The sequence below is a fragment of the Heterodontus francisci genome, chromosome 1 (assembly GCF_036365525.1).
Source record: "Heterodontus francisci isolate sHetFra1 chromosome 1, sHetFra1.hap1, whole genome shotgun sequence".
NCBI classification, from domain to species: domain Eukaryota; kingdom Metazoa; phylum Chordata; class Chondrichthyes; order Heterodontiformes; family Heterodontidae; genus Heterodontus; species Heterodontus francisci.
Window position 1 is genome coordinate 71960330 of NC_090371.1, and position 18534 is coordinate 71978863.

Sequence of the window (18534 nt, forward strand, 5' to 3'; positions counted from 1 at the left end):
ATGATAAAAGATTATGCTAGGGCAGCAAGCTGTCATGGAACATTTCAATTATTGTTATTGACAGCTCAGAAAACAAGCAAAAACATCTTTATTTTCTAACAATGCAGAGTGGACAAGCATTGAAATCCAACTTTCTTTTCTAATAATACCAAATAATATTCTGCACTCAATCTCAGTGTATGTTGTTCAATTTCCCACCCTACACCGCTGAACTGCCTTTATATGTTAGTATTCTATAGACACGCATATCGCGACGTATTATGCTCCCTTCCTTCTCATTGTGTTTATATCAAGACTGTTTAAATACTCTAATTCATTCTTTCCCAGAACCTCAATACTGTGGACTTACCTTCCTTAGTCATTTTTCCTCCCCTCAAATAATATTCTATCTGTAATAACTCCTAATTACAACTTCCTGACTTGCCTCTTTTTATCCTGTTTTATGTTTTTTTTGTTTTAGAGATACAGCACTGAAACAGGCCCTTCGGCCCACCGAGTCTGTGCCGACCATCAACCACCCATCTATACTAATCCTACACTAATTCCATATTCCTACGACATCCCCACCTGTCCCTATATTTCCCTACCACCTACCTATACTACGGGCAATTTATAATGGCCAATTTACCTAACAACCTGCAAGTCTTTGGCATGTGGGAGGAAACCGGAGCACCCGGAGGAAACCCACGCAGACACAGGGAGAACTTGCAAACTCCACACAGGCAGTTCCCAGAATTGAACCCGGGTCGCTGGAGCTGTGAGGCTGCGGTGCTAACCACTGCACCACTGTGCCGCCCTACGTGGTGGTAGGGTCCTTCAACAATGTATCTGTCTAATAATTTAAAAATAAAACCTGAACACATTTACCAATGTTGTGGTCATTAGATAGGCATAAACTACAATTCGGACATCTTTTCCAGTTATAATTAATTTGAGCTGAATTGGTATACCTGCACTATTGGAAATCTGTTACATTCCCTAACAAGCAAGTCAAACATAATATATGCTACCTACAAATTGTACAGTCAACGGTGAGGGATAGATTGCAAATGTCTGGCCAACAATTCCGCTTACTTACATCGTCTAAAGTATTGCAAATCTTGTAAGTAGCTTCTTCAATCAAGGGATGACCATATCACCTACATATATTTCATAGTGGCATCCAAAAACAAATAATTGTCGCCACCTTTCCTTTCTTTAATTATCAGGAGGGTAAATGGCGTTTGTAATAGTTTTAATTGTTTTTTACGCAATTTGCCAAATGTCTCGTCGGCACGTTTAGAATACTGATGAGTTTGTGTACACAGCAGTAAATATCATTATTGCCAATCTGCTCTGGTAATTGGTCTGCTCCCATTATCAGATAATATATTACTAAATAATTTACACCAATGAAAGTCATCGGAATTCCCCGTCCCCTTTTTCCAATCACAGTAATAGGTAGTGATCATTTAGAAAAAAAACAACTTGACAGAACTTAGCATAAAAGCATTTTTGTCTGAGGGAAAGGTGTATTCCAAATGCCTCAGCAACCCAGTAGGTGAGACATGTATAAGAAGCTGAGGTTAGCACAATTAAACTTTGATATTTGTCAGCAGTAATTTTTCTATTGCTACCTGGTAGTCCATTCTGATCCATTCTAATGTTACCACTATATAGTTCCATTTTTGTGCGCACCTTATTCCAGTAGTTGCAAAGTGACTGCTCTGATAACTGCACTAAGTTGTGATAGCATCTGCATAAAATGCTGTTTAAACATTTCCATGGTGGATTTTTAATTGGCTTTGAGAGGAGATGGGGTAAGTGATAAGATGAGGTCATCACATCAAGCATCATGAATAGCCTTTGCTTTCAAGGCTCCTAAATAGTCTTACAGCAGCTACCCAGCTGACAGCAACCTTAAAATCTGCATCTGGTTTGTGCTTTAATGTACAGCTGTGTGTGCCTGAAATTTTCTTTATAATTTCTTTGAAGACGTAAGAATCCAAGTGGACTGTGGTAAAGCTTACAATGTTGTGGATTTAGACTTCCAAAAGGCATTTAGTAATGTTCAACATTGGAGACTGTTAGTTAAAGTCAAGCCTGTGAAGATTCAAGACTAAATTTGGGAACAGATAAAAGATTAGCTGAAGGGTAAAAAACAGTTTTTTTTTCTGAGAAGTTATGCTGGTTGGGGGAGAAGTACTAAGTCTGGTGCTTCAGACTTGAGAACACACTGTGCAATGCTATGTTCATACTGCCTCTTGAGTATCTGTCCAGTCCTAGTCAATGAGAAACAAAGGAGATAATCTTATGCACTGGAGGTAGTGCAGAGAAGAGTCATGAAGCTGGCCCCTTGTGTCAGGATTCTGAGTTTTGAGCAGAAACTACAGAACATTGAACCTTTTTATTTCAAAAGGAGGCTTCTGAAAGATAATCTTATAGAAATATATAAAATATTTAAAGGAATGGACAAGGTTGATCAGGAATATTCCTTTAAATTAAACTGTGGGAGTAAGACAAGGCAGCCAGGCTCAAGTTAATAAAAGGTAACCTTAGGACTGATGTCAGAATGTTCAGTTTCACATAGAGAGTGATCAACACTTGGAATGGACTTCTAGGCTGAGTAGTGAAGTCACAACCCTGGAATCATTAAGAATATAATTGATTCTGCAATAAAGGGCCAGTAGGCTCTTCATGTGTTGATGAATTTCGAATTAGAATTAGAACATTACAGCGCAGTACAGGCCCTTTGGCCCTCGATGTTGCGCCGACCTGTGAAACCATCTGACCTACACTATTCCATTTTCATCTATATGTCTATCCAATGACCACTTAAATGCCCTTAAAGTTGGCCAGTCTACTACTGTTGCAGGCAGGGCGTTCCACGCCCCTACTACTCTCTGAGTAAAGAAACTACCTCTGACATCTGTCCTATATCTATCACCCCTCAACTTAAAGCTATGTCCCCTCGTGTTTGCCATCACCATCCGAGGAAAAAGACGCTCACTATCCACCCTATCCAACCCTCTGATTATCTTATATGTCTCTATTAAGTCACCTCTCCTCCTCCTTCTCTCCAACGAAAACAACCTCAAGTCCCTCAGCCTTTCCTCGTAAGACCTTCCCTCCATACCAGGCAACATCCTAGTAAATCTCCTCTGCACCCTTTCCATAGCTTCCACATCCTTCCTATAATGCGGTGATCAGAACTGCACGCAATACTCCAGGTGCGGTCTCACCAGAGTTTTGTACAGCTGCAGCATGACCTCGTGGCTCCGAAACTCGATCCCCCTACTAATAAAAGCTAACACAGCATATGCCTTCTTAACAGCCCTATTAACCTGGGTAGCAACCTTCAGGGATTTATGCACCTGGACACCAAGATCTCTCTGTTCATCTACACTACCAAGAATCTTCCCATTAGCCCAGTACTCTGCATTCCTGTTACTCCTTCCAAAGTGAATCACCTCGCACTTTTCCGCATTAAACTCCATTTGCCATCTCTCAGCCCAGCTCTGCAGCCCATCTATGTCCCTCTGTAACCTACAACATCCTTCAGCACTATCCACAACTCCACCGACCTTAGTGTCATCCGCAAATTTACTAACCCACCCTTCTACACCCTCTTCCAGGTCATTTATAAAAATGACAAACAGCAGTGGCCCCAAAACAGATCCTTGCGGTACACCACTAGTAACTAAACTCCAGGATGAACATTTGCCATCAACCACCACCCTCTGTCTTCTTTCAGCTAGCCAATTTCTGATCCAAAGCTCTAAATCACCTTCAACCCCATACTTCCGTATTTTCTGCAATAGCCTACCATGGGGAACCTTATCAAACGCCTTACTGAAATCCATATACACCACATCCACTGCTTTACCCTCATCCACCTGTTTGGTCACCTTCTCGAAAAACTCAATAAGGTTTGTGAGGCACGACCTACCTGTCACAAAACCGTGCTGACTATCGCTAATGAACTTATTCTTTTCAAGATGATTATAAATCCTGTCTCTTATAACCTTTTCCAACATTTTACCCACAACCGAAGTAAGGCTCACAGGTCTATAATTACCAGGGCTGTCTCTACTCCCCTTCTTGAACAAGGGGACAACATTTGCTATCCTCCAGTCTTCCGGCACTATTCCTGTCGACAATGACGACATAAAGATCAAGGACAAAGGCTCTGCAATCTCCTCCCTAGCTTCCCAGAGAATCCTAGGATAAATCCCATCTGGCCCAGGGGACTTATCTATTTTCACACTTTCCAAAATTGATAACACCTCCTCCTTGTGAACCTCAATCCCATCTAGCCTAGTAGCCTGAATCTCAGTATTCTCCTCGACAACATTTTCTTTCTCTACTGTAAATACTGACGCAAAATATTTATTTAACACTTCCCCTATCTCCTCTGATTCCACACACAACTTCCCACTACTATCCTTGATTGGCCCTAATCTAACTCTAGTCATTCTTTTATTCCTGATATACCTATAGAAAGCCTTAGGGTTTTCCCTGATCCTATCGCCAATGACTTCTCGTATCCTCTCCTTGCTCTTCTTAGCTCTCCCTTTAGATCCTTCCTGGCTAGCTTGTAACTCTCAAGCGCCCTAACTGAGCCTTCACGTCTCATCCTAACATAAGCCTTCTTCTTCCTCTTGACAAGCGCTTCAACTTCTTTAGTAAACCACGGCTCCCTCGCTCGACAACATCCTCCCTGCCTCACATGTACATACTTAGCAAGGACACGCAGTAGCTGCTCCTTGAATAAGCTCCACATTTCGATTGTTCCCATCCCCTGCAGTTTCCTTCCCCATCCTACGCATCCTAAATCTTGCCTAATCGCATCATAATTTCCTTTCCCCCAGCTATAATTCTTGCCCTGCGGTATATACCTGTCCCTGCCCATCGCTAAGGTAAACCTAACCGAATTGTGGTCACTATCACCAAAGTGCTCACCTACATCTAAATCTAACACCTGGCCGGGTTCATTACCCAGTACCAAATCCAATGTGGCATCGCCCCTGGTTGGCTTGTCTACATACTGTGTCAGAAAACCCTCCTGCACACACTGGACAAAAACTGACCCATCTAAAGTACTCGAACTATAGTATTTCCAGTCGATATTTGGAAAGTTAAAGTCCCCCATAACAACTACCCTGTTACTCTCGCTCCTGTCGAGAATCATCTTCGCTATCCTTTCCTCTACATCTCTGGAACTATTCGGAGGTCTATAGAAAACTCCCAACAGGGTGACCTGTCCTCTCCTGTTTCTAACCTCGGCCCATACTACCTCAGTAGACGAGTCCTCAAATGTCCTTTCTGTCGCTGTAATACTCTCCTTGATTAACAATGCCACACCCCCCCCCTCTTTTACCATCTTCTCTGTTCTTACTGAAACATCTAAATCCCGGAACCTGCAACATCCATTCCTGCCCCTGCTCTCCCCCTGTCTCCGAAATGGCCACTACATCGAGATCCCAGGTACCAACCCATGCTGCAAGCTCACCCACCTTATTCCGGATGCTCCTGGCGTTGAAGTAGACACACTTTAAACCAGGTTCTTGCTTGCCAGTGCCCTCTTGCGTCCTTGTAACCTTATCCCTGACCTCATTACTCTCAACATCCTGTACACTGGCACTACAATTTAGGTTCCCATTCCCCTGCTGAATTAGTTTAAACCCCCCTGAAGAGCACTAACAAATCTCCCCCCCAGGATATTGGTACCCCTCTGGTTCAGGTGAAGACCATCTTGTTTGTAGAGGTCCCACCTACCCCAGAAAGAGCCCTAATTATCCAGGAAACCAAAACCCTCCCTCCTGCACCATCCCTGCAGCCACGTGTTCAACTCCTCTCTCTCCCTCTTCCTCGCTTCGCTATCACGTGGCACGGGCAACAACCCAGAGATAACAACTCTGTTTGTTCTCGCTCTAAGCTTCCACCCTAGCTCCCTGAATTTCTGTCTTAAATCCCCATCTCTCTTCCTACCTATGTCGTTGGTGCCTATGTGGACCACGACTTGGGGCTGCTCCCCCTCCCCCTTAAGGATCCCAGAAACACGATCCGAGACATCACGAACCCTGGCACCTGGGAGGCAACATACCAACCGTGAGTCTCTCTCGTTCCCACAGAACCTCCTATCTGTTCCCCTAACTATGGAGTCCCCAATGACTAATGCTCTGCTCCTCTTCCCCCTTCCCTTCTGAGCAACAGGGACAGACTCTGTGCCAGATACCTGTACCCCATTGCTTACCCCTGGTAAGTCGTCCCCCGCAACAGTATCCAAAACGGTATACCTGTTATTGAGGGAAACGGCCACAGGGGATCCCTGCACTGCCTGCTGGTTCCCTCTCCTTCCCCTGACAGTAACCCATCTACCTACTTCTTTTACCTGAGGTGTGACTACCTCCCCATAACTCCTCTCAATAACCCCCTCCGCCTCCCGAATGATCCGAAGTTCATCCAGCTCCAGCTCCAGTTCCCTCACGCGGTTCTCGAGGAGCTGGGGTTGGGTGCACTTCCCGCAGATGCAGTCAGCAGGGAGACTCTTGGCGACCCTTACCTCCCACATTCTGCAGGAGGAACATACAACTGCCTTAACTTCCATTCCCTCTATTCTGAATTCCCAACAAATCTGCTGAAAAACCAAAAATAAAAATGTCAAAACTTGTTAGGTTAGCAATCCAACGGACAGAACTTCTTAAATAAAAAACTTACCTTATCAGCACAACAGAGTCCTTTTTTTTGGTGAGAGGAGGAGGGTGGGTGGGAGACACTACACGTGTAATGTCTCGGGTACAGCCACCACCCAAGTATATAGTTTTTACTTACCCAGCAGTCCCCTGGTCCTCCGAAAACAAAAGGGAATTAACTTTTAAACTTACACTGAAATTGACTTCCCAGTTGTAAGCTCGCTCTCGCACCTTCGCTACTGTCAAGCTGCAGTCACCAAAACTAAAAATTTAGATGGGCAGAAGGTCTCCTTGTCCATAAATATCTTGGGATCTTGTGGTTAGGTAAGTATCTGTAGTGTCTGTGTTTTTTGCATTCTCATTGGTATATTCTCTTTTGGCTTGCTAATGAATCTTCTTCTTTGGCCTCCTTATCTCGAGAGACAATGGATACGCGCCTGGAGGTGGTCAGTGGTTCGTGAAGCAGCGCCTGGAGTGGCTATAAAGGCCAATTCTAGAGTGACAGGCTCTTCCACAGGTGCTGCAGAGAAATTTGTTTGTCGGGGCTGTTGCACAGTTGGCTCTCCCTTGCGCCTCTGTCTTTCTTCCTGCCAACTACTAAGTCTCTTCGACTCGCCACATTTTAGCCCCGTCTTTATGGCTGCCCGCCAGCTCTGGCGAACGCTGGCAACTGACTCCCATGACTTGTGATCAATGTCACAGGATTTCATGTCGCGTTTGCAGACGTCTTTAAAGCGGAGACATGGACGGCCGGTGGGTCTGATACCAGTGGCGAGCTCGCTGTACAATGTGTCTTTGGGGATCCTGCCATCTTCCATGTGGCTCACATGGCAAAGCCATCTCAAGTGCCGCTGACTCAGTAGTGTGTACAAGCTGGGGATGTTGGCCACCTCGAGGACTTCTGTGTTGGAGATACGGTCCTGCCACCTGATGCCAAGTATTCTCCGGAGGCAGCGAAGATGGAATGAATTGAGACGTCGCTCTTGGCTGACATACGTTGTCCAGGCCTCGCTGCCATAGAGCAAGGTACTGAGGACACAGGCCTGATACACTCGGACTTTTGTGTTCCGTGTCAGTGCACCATTTTCCCACACTCTCTTGGCCAGTCTGGACATAGCAGTGGAAGCCTTTCCCATGCGCTTGTTGATTTCTGCATCTAGAGACAGGTTACTGGTGATAGTTGAGCCTAGGTAGGTGAACTCTTGAACCACTTCCAGAGCGTGGTCGCCAATATTGATGGATGGAGCATTTCTGACGTCTTGCCCCATGATGTTCGTTTTCTTGAGGCTGATGGTTAGGCCAAATTCATTGCAGGCAGCCGCAAACCTGTCGATGAGATTCTGCAGGCACTCTTCAGTGTGAGATGTTAAAGCAGCATCGTCAGCAAAGAGGAGTTCCCTGATGAGGACTTTCCGTACTTTGGACTTCGCTCTTAGATGGGCAAGGTTGAACAACCTGCCCCCTGATCTTGTGTGGAGGAAAATTCCTTCTTCAGAGGACTTGAACGCATGTGAAAGCAGCAGGGAGAAGAAAATCCCAAAAAGAATGGGTGCGAGAACACAGCCCTGTTTCACGCCACTCAGGATAGGAAAGGGTTCTGATGAGGAGCCACCATGTTGAATTGTGCCTTTCATGTTGTCATGGAATGAGGTGATGATACTTAGTAGCTTTGGTGGGCATCCAATCTTTTCTAGTTGTCTGAAGAGACCACGTCTGCTGACGATGAATCACACCCAATGAATCACACCCAATGAAAGACAATCTCGACCATTCTAGAAAAGAATCACATTTCAGGTAGCTGCCTTGCATTTAGCCAGCTAACTGATTCAGCTCTGGACCCTCTCCTGCCTGGATACCTATTGAGGTCATAGAATCATAGAAGCTTACATCACAGAAAGAGGCCATTCAATCTGTCGTGTTTGTGCTGGTTCTTTGAAAACGCTGCCCAGCTTTGACCCACGTCCCAGCTTTTAACCCATAACTTTGCAGATTAGTCCTCTTCAAAGTCCATGTCCTGCTCAGAGCTCACTTCAACCCTGTGCCTTAGACCCCACTGTTCTGAGCATTCCCTCCCAGTTTCTTTAGCTCCCTGATGCCACAGAGTTCAGACACACGCTTTCCTGCTTCATTCTTGCTCAACCTCAAACCTAACAATATTTCCATGCTCCCAGGCCCTGGATTGTGCCCACTGTCTCTACCATTTCTAGATATTAGGCTCCTGCTCTTTCCATGTCCTTATACTTTGTTCTCTCCCTTCCAGGCTCAAACCCCACCCCCCCGACCCCCCGCTCCACTGCTTCCTTTCTACCCTGTCCTCACTCCCTCCCAACACAGGTGTCGTCAGATCTCTCTCTGTCTCCCTCCCAGTCTGAGTCCCCTACTGTACCCAACACTCGGCCATGTCTGAATGTTCCCTCCCACTGCAGGCCTCAATCCCAGCTCAGACGCCAGACTCAAGTTTTTCTCTCACCCACATGCTAATACCAGTCAAGGCCATGGCTCCAGGTCCAGTACAAGAGGGAGGGCAATATGATCCAGCCCAACATACAGTCCCAGGGTCCAATCCTCCAAAGTCTATCAACTACAGTGCCCAGATTTCCACTCAAAAAATCAAGCATAGGAGTGATCACCATCCATCAATACCAGCAGGAGATGGGCCAAGTCAATCCACACAGTGATGTGCAATGCCAAGGAAGATATACTGGAATAATACCTAAAATAGATCTTTAACAGTCATTTCTCCACCTTTTCATTTTTTCTTCCAATATTCTTCCCTCATGTCCCTTCTCCTGAGTCGCTGTCTCATAAATTTCTAGCGTGTTGATAGTCCTCAAGTGCCTTGCCCAAGGGGCAAGGGGCGACACAGTGGCGCAGTGGTTAGCATCGCAGCTTCACAGCTCCAGCGACCCGGGTTCAATTCTGGGTACTGCCTGTGTGGAGTTTGCAAGTTCTTCCTGTGACCGCGTGAGTTTTCGCCGGGTGCTCCGGTTTCCTCCCACAGCCAAAGACTTGCGGGTTTTTCGGTAAATTGGCCATTATAAATTGCCCCTGGTACAGATCGGGGAATATAGGGAAGGTGGGGATGTGGTAGGAATATGGGATTAGTGTAGGATTGGTATAAATGGGTGGTTGATGGTCGGCACAGACTCGGGGGGCCGAAGGGCCTGTTTCAGTGCTGTATCTCTAAATAAAAAATAAATTAAAAATAAAAATAAAGTGGTCATCCATTATGTGTGACCCAATACAGATTATTCCACTGTGGATTATATCATAGTTGAGCCAAGCCCAAACCTCGCCTAATGTCTGAAGTGTGCACATTCCAGCTGGAATCACTTGGTGGTGATCAAAAGTCTGGCTAATGTTCCCTTTGCTAGCCTATTGGCACAGCATTGTTGTTAACACCCTTAGAGCCAACAACAACTTTGCTGGGATCAGAAAATTAACCAAAAACCAGGGATTAACCAGGCAGCTTCCTCATCTGGATGGCTCAGTGCTGTATCATACAGTCCTTAATCATTGATTATCAGGTTTTGGAGTCCCTCCTATTAATTTCTATAAAGTACATATAAGATTATTTTATTAAATTGGAGTTTTGCAATCCCCTGAAAAACTGTGTAAGTGATAATGTGTTAATTATTCTTTTTTTTCTGCTAATGTAAGTACCTAACTCCTAGCTTTCTGAAACTTCTATTATTGAAATAAGAAGCAGCATGTTTCCAAATAAATTAGCCACCCTTAGAAGGGCCGAATACTGTAAGAGGAAGCACTATCAGTAAATGTATCCACCCGCTTGTGCATCTCCCTCAGCATCTTGTTTTGAACAGACTCCAACTCTTGAACAGCTAATGCACAGTCCAGCAGCAAAACTCTAGGATTGTACATCCCACTTCACGTAGCTGTGGTGTCCATGGGAAAGTTCACTATGTTGCTCATTAACTTTTACTGACAGTAGCTAAATGCATGAAGAAATATTTCTGTGAAGGGGGAACAGGAAGAGATAGAAAATATGCTTATGTGCTTCTAAGCCTCAGTCTTTTGCCTACTCTCTGATAGTAATTGTACTTCTGTTTTAGAAAGTTTTACAGTATGGTCCCTGCTGTCTTCTGTATGAAGTTACTTTATTGCCAGTAGGTAGATGGAGGTAATTATCACACCTAACATGCTGGAGAGAAACTGGCGCACTCTTATCAGCTGCCTAATTTTACTATCCATTGTAGCTCCAGGAGCCCTCAGTTCTAACTCTGGTGATCTGACACTGCAAACCACTTGGTGCATGTGATCAATATTGACCCAAATTGCCATACAGAAAAATAAAAAAAAGAGACTTTCTTCAAGCTACTCTTTGTACTTCGATTGAAATTGCTAATAGGGTCTTCTCACCTTTTATTAAATTTGCTGGAGATAATTGCAACTGTTCATTGGGTTCTCAGGATAGATAATGTCTCAAGCAAAATCAAAAATTAAGATTGTGCAATGGTGGCATGGTAGCACTTTGGTAATCCAATGCAATATTCCACAAGATTGATAAATCCCAATCTCTCCTGTGCAATTATTGGGTACCCCAGTCAAAAGGTGGGAGGGCAAATCAAGGTAAGCTACATAAGGAACAAGAGGAGACATTTAAAAAAAATGTCAGGGAAAATCAGTCCAAAGGATTACTCAGAGGTGGACTGGATCTGGACACAGCACAACCATCAGTTAATTAGTTGGTTCTATTGTTGGTGAACTCATTCACAGTGACAGAAGGTAAATGGAAATCTGCCATAGAAAAGCTTTATACCCAATCCAACCAGAAGTGATAATATTGATGTGTGGATATTTGTTACAGTTTCAGTGCAATTCCAGTTTTTGTGTCTATTGTTCTGATTTTTTGTTTTGCTAGTGTTTACAAAATGCCCTTCCTGTACAGTCAATCGAGTAAAAGCTGGACAAGTAATTCAGGTAAAACCTGAGTAGCGCTTATGGATTAGTGGATAATGTGCTTCACTGTATAGTAAGTATCCTTACTATTAGCTGCTATAAACCACTATATCAGAAGATATAACAATTAAATATCATACTGAATAGGAAAGATGTTTCTTTCTTTCCACTCAATCACTTTCCCAGTGGTTCCTAGCAAATGCACATCCCATCAGATTAAGGCCTGATCAAGATTGGCAGTGATCTCCTTCACAGTCAAATGGTCTGGTGGTGCTCACTGTCTAAGATCACATGAGGAATGGCTATTTGGCCAAGCGCCAGAAAAGTGCTGATGCCAATATAGCCATACCTGAGCCAGTGAGGTGGAAACATTGGGTGGGAAAGAAGAGTCCAACTGAAATGAGTTTAGCAGCCTCAATGTTGATTCTACTAGCATATCTCCATAGTGCAAATGAGCACTTATTTTGAGAATGTTCTTTAGAAAAGCTATAAAGGCAACAAATGGAATTAAAGTGTTATAGTAGTGTACTAAACATTTAGAATCATTGAAGCAGTAGCTCCATCTTGAGTAACAACCAGTGTCAAATTTGAATGTGTTTATTGCTATTGCAAGATTCAGAAAGGTTTTTTTAGTATTTTCACTCTGATTAGAAGTCAAGGGAAAAACATAAAAATATATGAATATTGTAAGCAAGCAATAAAGATAAGTTTCAGATTTTAGTTATAGATTAAAACGTGAATTTCTATGAAATTTACAATAGATGCACCTCTTTAACCATTGTGTTGCTGGATTGACAAAAGTTAATTTCTATAGCCTCCTTTTCTAACATGTCAAGCCTAACTTTTATACCAGCGTAGCGGAATAACTGTTATTGTGTAGCCAGCAATAACATGAAGGCTATCCTTCACACCATGTTAAGAATCCACCTCAGAGGATTATAGCTCGACAGTGGGGAGAGGGTCACACTGGTCATTATAATAGATCCTCACTTCAAATATATTGGTCTTCAATTCTCTTATTTGTTTGGGGCAGCTGAAACACAAAATCTAATACAAAAAATTAGGTGAAGAAAAGGCTGAAGGAAAAAACAACCTTCGATGTTTTTTTTAACAGACAGAAATATAGGAAAATAATTTGGGACATATAAACAGTTCACTGAGCTTACTTATCATGAGTCATGGTCACAGTATGTATTTTAGTTGCACATTACTCGAAGAAAAATATATAAAGAGTCTGTAAAATTAATTTCTCGTTAAATTTGTATTTTACATCCGAAAATTGATTAACAATGAACGCTAGATTTTGCGCCAGTGCCGGAGATGGGGAAATCTGGCTCAACGGTTTTGATGCAGAAGCTGTTACTAATTTCACTGTTGTAAAATTGTTACAGTGTTGTTACATTATTTTATTCAATTGCATCTGTTTCATGTACACTTCATTACCATTAATGCAAATTTAGTTGATTGCGTGTGGCTTCTTACTACTGTAATTTAACTGAAATACGCTGCAGGCCATATACACATTAAAAGAGCTCCAGCTGTGGTGAGGGGTATATGCATTGCTTTTTAAAAAAATATTCTGTCCAATTCTAATTTCCCTGCAGTAAGTGGATTTGTGTGGTTGAGTTGAGGTGAAGGAGCGTATTTCTGCAAAAAGTGACTCTGGGTTAATTTGTGAATCTGAGTAAAAGGAAATGGATTTGTTTAAATTGGTAGGTAACGTAATTGGGTTCAGGCTACATTGGAACAGAAAGTTTGAGTTGTCAGGTAGCAATTTCGTGTGTGAGATGTGCTCTACCTATTTTTGCATAGATGAATAATTGAAAGAGTTTTTATTGAGGCATCTGGGCAAAATTTGTCAGATTCTTACACCAAAGGGTAATTTTTTCAAAGACCCACTCTCGGCACAAGTCGGAGAATCAGGTGTAGAGGTCAGCACATAGTGCTGCCAGTTTTCCGGTGCATCACTGCGCAAATCGGATTCACTAACTTCTGACTCTCTGGCCTCGACTCACCTTGTGAAATTTGGCCCCTAAAATAAAAGGGATAGAACTTGTATATATCACGGTGTCTTTGTGCATATACATTTCGAAGTTGTAGAGATATAAAGAAAATCTGTGAATGCTGAAGATCTGAACATTTCACCTTGACCAATTAATGCATGACTAACTGTAGTTGACAAATTCTAACTGTTCAAAGTTTCAAATTGCAGCGAAATACAATTTGTTAAAAACTGCAGAGGAATATAAAGAATATAACTACAGTAGATTCCCAATGGTTCATTCAGATTGTCTATTATCCAGCAGCTGAGCAACACTAACCAGAAAGGTCTCAAGTTTGTTTCTTGGTCCATAAAAGTTAGCCGACTTTAACTGGAACAGGAATAAGAGAGCTATAAATTTGCCTCAGTACCTGTGGTTTAGGGAGAGGAAAAATCAGTCAGGGCTACCAATATCCCGCTAACATTTTTTTGTGGTGCGCGGCTGATTTGTTTAAATGTGCGGGCCCTTAAAATTTTTTTGCCCAGCCACACACATGCGGTAACTTAAAGGGGTCAACATGTATGTAGCCTGCGTATGGCCGTGCGGCTTAGAAAGAACATTGCTTTCCAGTGGCCTCTGTCTAAAAATGCCTGTGAGTGGACCTTGAGTAAACAGGTTTAGCTGCGATGCCCCTATAGCCAGAGACACTCGCATCCCATGAACGAATAAAAAAAATCAAATTGCCTGTCACTACTCACTACCAGGCATTGCACTGAAAAATGGCTATTTAGGCAAGATACCAGAAGGGTCTGGCACTCATGGAACAGAACAGAGTCAGGAGCCAATGCGAATGGTAGAGCAAGCAAGGGTAGAAATTTGACAGTCATAATTTGTGGTAAAGAAAATACAGCTGTTAGATTGCTTAAATTATTTATTGTGAAAGGTGGATCTGTTTGTTACTCCTTTATTGCCTTTACATGGCTGTCTGCTCATGTGGGCACTGCTGCCATCTTAAGACAGAATGGAAAAGTGAATAGAAGCACTAATGAATAAGCAGAAGCTCGAGAAATGAAATGGATTTTCCTTTACAAATTTAAGGTGCACAAATACAAGGGTTTAACTGCAATCATGCCCTAACTTCAATTCCAAATGAAAGGTCAAGAAAAAAATTGCTTTATACTTAAGATGCTTCTAACTAAAATATCTTAAAATGTAACAAACAGACTAAAACCACAATGACATTTTTGTTGTACATACAAACATACGTGAAGCAGTGGATGTCTCTTTTTTAATTAACCTGACATTAAATGGAACAGATATACCATTATTGAGAAATCACTAGTTTGTAGATGTATTTGATAAGACTATACACAAAACCATCCCACCATTTACATTTTAAAGTGAATATTTTCTGAAACAAAATGAGGAACAAAAGAGTATAATGTAGACATATTGGAGATGCAGGTTGTTTTCTTTCATAAATATATATATATTACTAAATGTAATTAGCATGAACTAGCAAGGATTTGGTAAGCACCTTTAACTTTTGTTCCAGAAGACAGAAAATTGTTTGTGGGCATGCTGAACAAACAACAGTCAGAGGAGGACGTACGCAGACTATTTGAAGCTTTCGGTAACATTGAGGAATGCACAATCCTTCGAGGGCCTGATGGAAATAGCAAAGGTAAGACAGTAATGCTTCAGTGTTAAAAACAGACTTCTAACAATTTAATAGCTTCCATAAAGCTTTCAACAGCAGGATGTGTTTTGAACTGGGCCTCAGCATAGTGATGACTTGACGACACAGAGCCATTCTTTTTGTTTTTAATTTTTTTTTTGTTGTAAACTAGCTTTGGCTGTGACAGGATTCTTCTTTCATAAAGCCAAAAAAAAATTAAAGGGGCATTGTTTTCTGGAAATGGGGGAAACTTTGAAAAGTCATTCTTCAATTCTGAGCCTTGACTGAGAGCATTAGTGTGCTACTCAACCATACATGTCATCGTGGCTTGATTCTTTCCTCATCTGGTATTCTGACACATTCTAGCTGGATAGCAATCAGGAGCAGGAACCTGTATGGTTATATTTCCTTCCCTAACCTAGGAAAGTTGAGCTTAATTCTTACTAACTCAGCAAAAGACAGGAATCATACCTGGCTCTGCAGCACACCAATCAGCGGCAGCAGGCCCTTCAGCTCCTCCAGCCTGGTCCACCATTCAATTAGATCGTGGCTGATCCATCCCACAACTTAATTCATCTGATTTTGCTCCATATCCATAGGGTTGGTATTTCCTTAGCAATTTTAGCAGAAACCTATTTTATAAGCACATTAGTTTAATTTCTTGGTGCAGCCTAGCTTGGAGGGTTCATTATTTTGTATGTGTGTAACAAACTATACTAAATCTCAAAGCCATTTTAATCTAATGGCAACTCTCCTTTAAATTGAGGGGTTTTGGGGAGGAGGGGTTGGAGGCAAAGATTTGTAGCATGAACTTGTCTTTATAGTAAATTGCATAATGCTGACAACAAGGATGGTCCATTTTAAGGAAATTATATTTTGCACCTCAGCAAACAGATAAATACTAAATTAATAACATTTTTAAAGATGTTATAAAACTTTAGATAATTAATATAGATGATAATAGAAAGGAGTTAAAGGTAGCAGCAGAATCTTGAATGTTAAGGTAACATAGACTGCTCAAATTCTTTTTTTTATGGTTTGTGACATCACCTGAAGCTTAGCATTATGTTATATAGGATTGCAGAGGATATACAGCACAGGAACAGGGCACCCAGTCCATGCCAGTGTTTATGCTCCACTTGAGCCTCTTCCCATCTTTCCTCATCTAAATCTGTCTTTGTAACCCTCTACTCCCTTCTCCCTCATATGCTTATCTGGCTTCCCTTTAATTGCATCCATACTAATCGTGTTAACCACTCCCTGTGGTAGGGAGTTTTCCATTCTCACCACTCTTCTGAATTCCCTATTGGATTTCTTGGTGACTAGCTAACTATGCTCTAGTTATGCTCTTCCCCACAAGTGGAAACATTCTCTCCATATCCACGCTATCAAAACCTTTCATAATTTTAAAGGCCACCCCTCAGCCTTCATTTTTTCTGGAGAAGAGACCTAGCCTGGTCATCCTTTCCCGATATGTATAACAAAGCATTTCTGATATCATCCTTGTACATCTTCCTTGCACCCTCTCCAGTGTATCTATATCCTTTTAAAAATATGGCAACCAGAACTGCACACAGTACTGTCTTTGTGGTCTAACCAAGGTTTGATACAGGTTTAGCATGACTTCCCTATTTTTCAATTCTATCCCTCTAGAAATAAAGCCTAGTGCTTGTTTTGCTTTTTTATGGCCTTGCTAACCTGTGGCGCAACTTTTAGTGATTGGCGTATTTGTATACGAAAATAGCTTTGTTCCTTTACCCCACCTAGACTCGCGCCTTCCAAGTAATAAGTGGCCTCCCTATTCTCCCTACCTCACATTTATCTGTGTTGAACTCCATTTGCCAATTATTTGTCCATTCTGCAAGTTTATTATTTGTCCATTCTGCAAGTTTATTAATGTCCCCCTGTAATTTGTTGCAGTCCTCCTCAGTATTGACTAGCACCACCACACCCCCACCCTCACCCCCGCCACCCCCCAATTTGGTGTCAGCCACAAATTTAGAAATTGTGTTTTTGATTGCAAAGTCCAAATCCTTAATGTAAATTGTGAACAGCAGTGGTCTCAGCATTGATCCTTGTGGAACACCACTTACCACCTTCTGCCACTCTGAATAACTACCCCCTAATCCCACTCTCTGCTTTCTGTCTTGAGACTAGCTAGCAATCCATTCTGCCATTTGTCTCTTGGCTCCGCATTCTCTGACCTTATTCATTAGTCTATTATGGGACACCTTATCGAAGGCCTTGGAACTCCACCCCACCTACCACTAATTATTTTATGTATAGATCTCAATGCAAGAATGAGTCTGCAGCTGACCTGTGCATAAAGAAAAAAGAACAATAATTATTTTGACTATCTGCCCTTCTTCTGAACCAACTGAAACACACAGGGATCACTGACAGAGGTGTGCCTTTTTCTCTAGATAGATTCCATTGTTCATTCATTCTTTCTGTCCACGTGTTTGTCTATCAGCTGTTAATTTGAAAAAAACAAGTAAGGTACGGCAACACAAAACTGACATGAAATTGCACAGCTGATCATTGAAAAGAGAGGAGTGTAAAGGGGGAGAGCAGAAGAGGGAGAGAGAGAGACTGAGAGAGAAAAGGAGGAAGTTAAGGAAGCAGATGTAAAGAAAGAGGAGATGAAAGAGGAAAAAGATCACGTAGCATGAACTGCCAAAAGTGAAGTTGCTGGCATATTATTAGCAACCATGTGGCCACAGGCCAGTTGGAATCCACCACTCCATGGTTACTTGATGGAATGCTTCATGACAATGAGATGATCCAAATGTGTTGAAGCAGGACAGGGAACAAAGCTGAGGCAAGATAATATGTAACACTAATTAATGCCAATGCAAGTAATTTTTCTTTGCATAACTTCACTGCAGTTATTACTATACTTAATTGGCTACATCATGCTGAGGCATCACATCCTAACTATAGTGATTAGTTTGAAAGTTTGTTTTATTTCAACTGGAATACAATTCCACTTTTGAGTAAATTTAAGGTTTTTTATTTTATTTCAAAGCTATTTTCTTATTGGTGCACTTTCACTTCTGGAGAGCTGAGTTTGGTTACAGTACAGTTAAAAGTGTGAGTGTCCATTCTGTACTGGTTGTTAAAAGACAGAAGTTATATAAGATTTTGACTGCCTCAGCCTAATTCACTGTGGACCTGAACCTATTACACAAAATACCTCTGGAAGCAGGTAGTCTCAATTCTGAGACACTTCATTGCAGGGTTTGCTATAGACCTAAGGGTCAAAATAAGTAGAATGATC

At 42.1% G+C, this 18534-nt stretch overlaps 1 protein-coding gene across 24 annotated transcripts in view; it reads left to right on the forward strand.

Annotated features, from left to right (window-relative positions):
* celf4 (CUGBP, Elav-like family member 4) overlaps positions 1–18534 on the forward strand; it is a 1375410-nt gene that overhangs the window by 982671 nt on the left and 374205 nt on the right. For 15 of the 24 annotated variants that reach the window (XM_068049595.1, XM_068050160.1, XM_068049749.1 and 12 more), the window contains one exon: positions 15132–15260. In XM_068049595.1, coding sequence (XP_067905696.1) covers positions 15132–15260 — 129 coding nt within the window. The remainder of the gene's footprint in view (positions 1–15131; positions 15261–18534) is intronic. The other 9 variants (XM_068050763.1, XM_068051258.1, XM_068050416.1 and 6 more) reach the window with 1 other exon arrangement.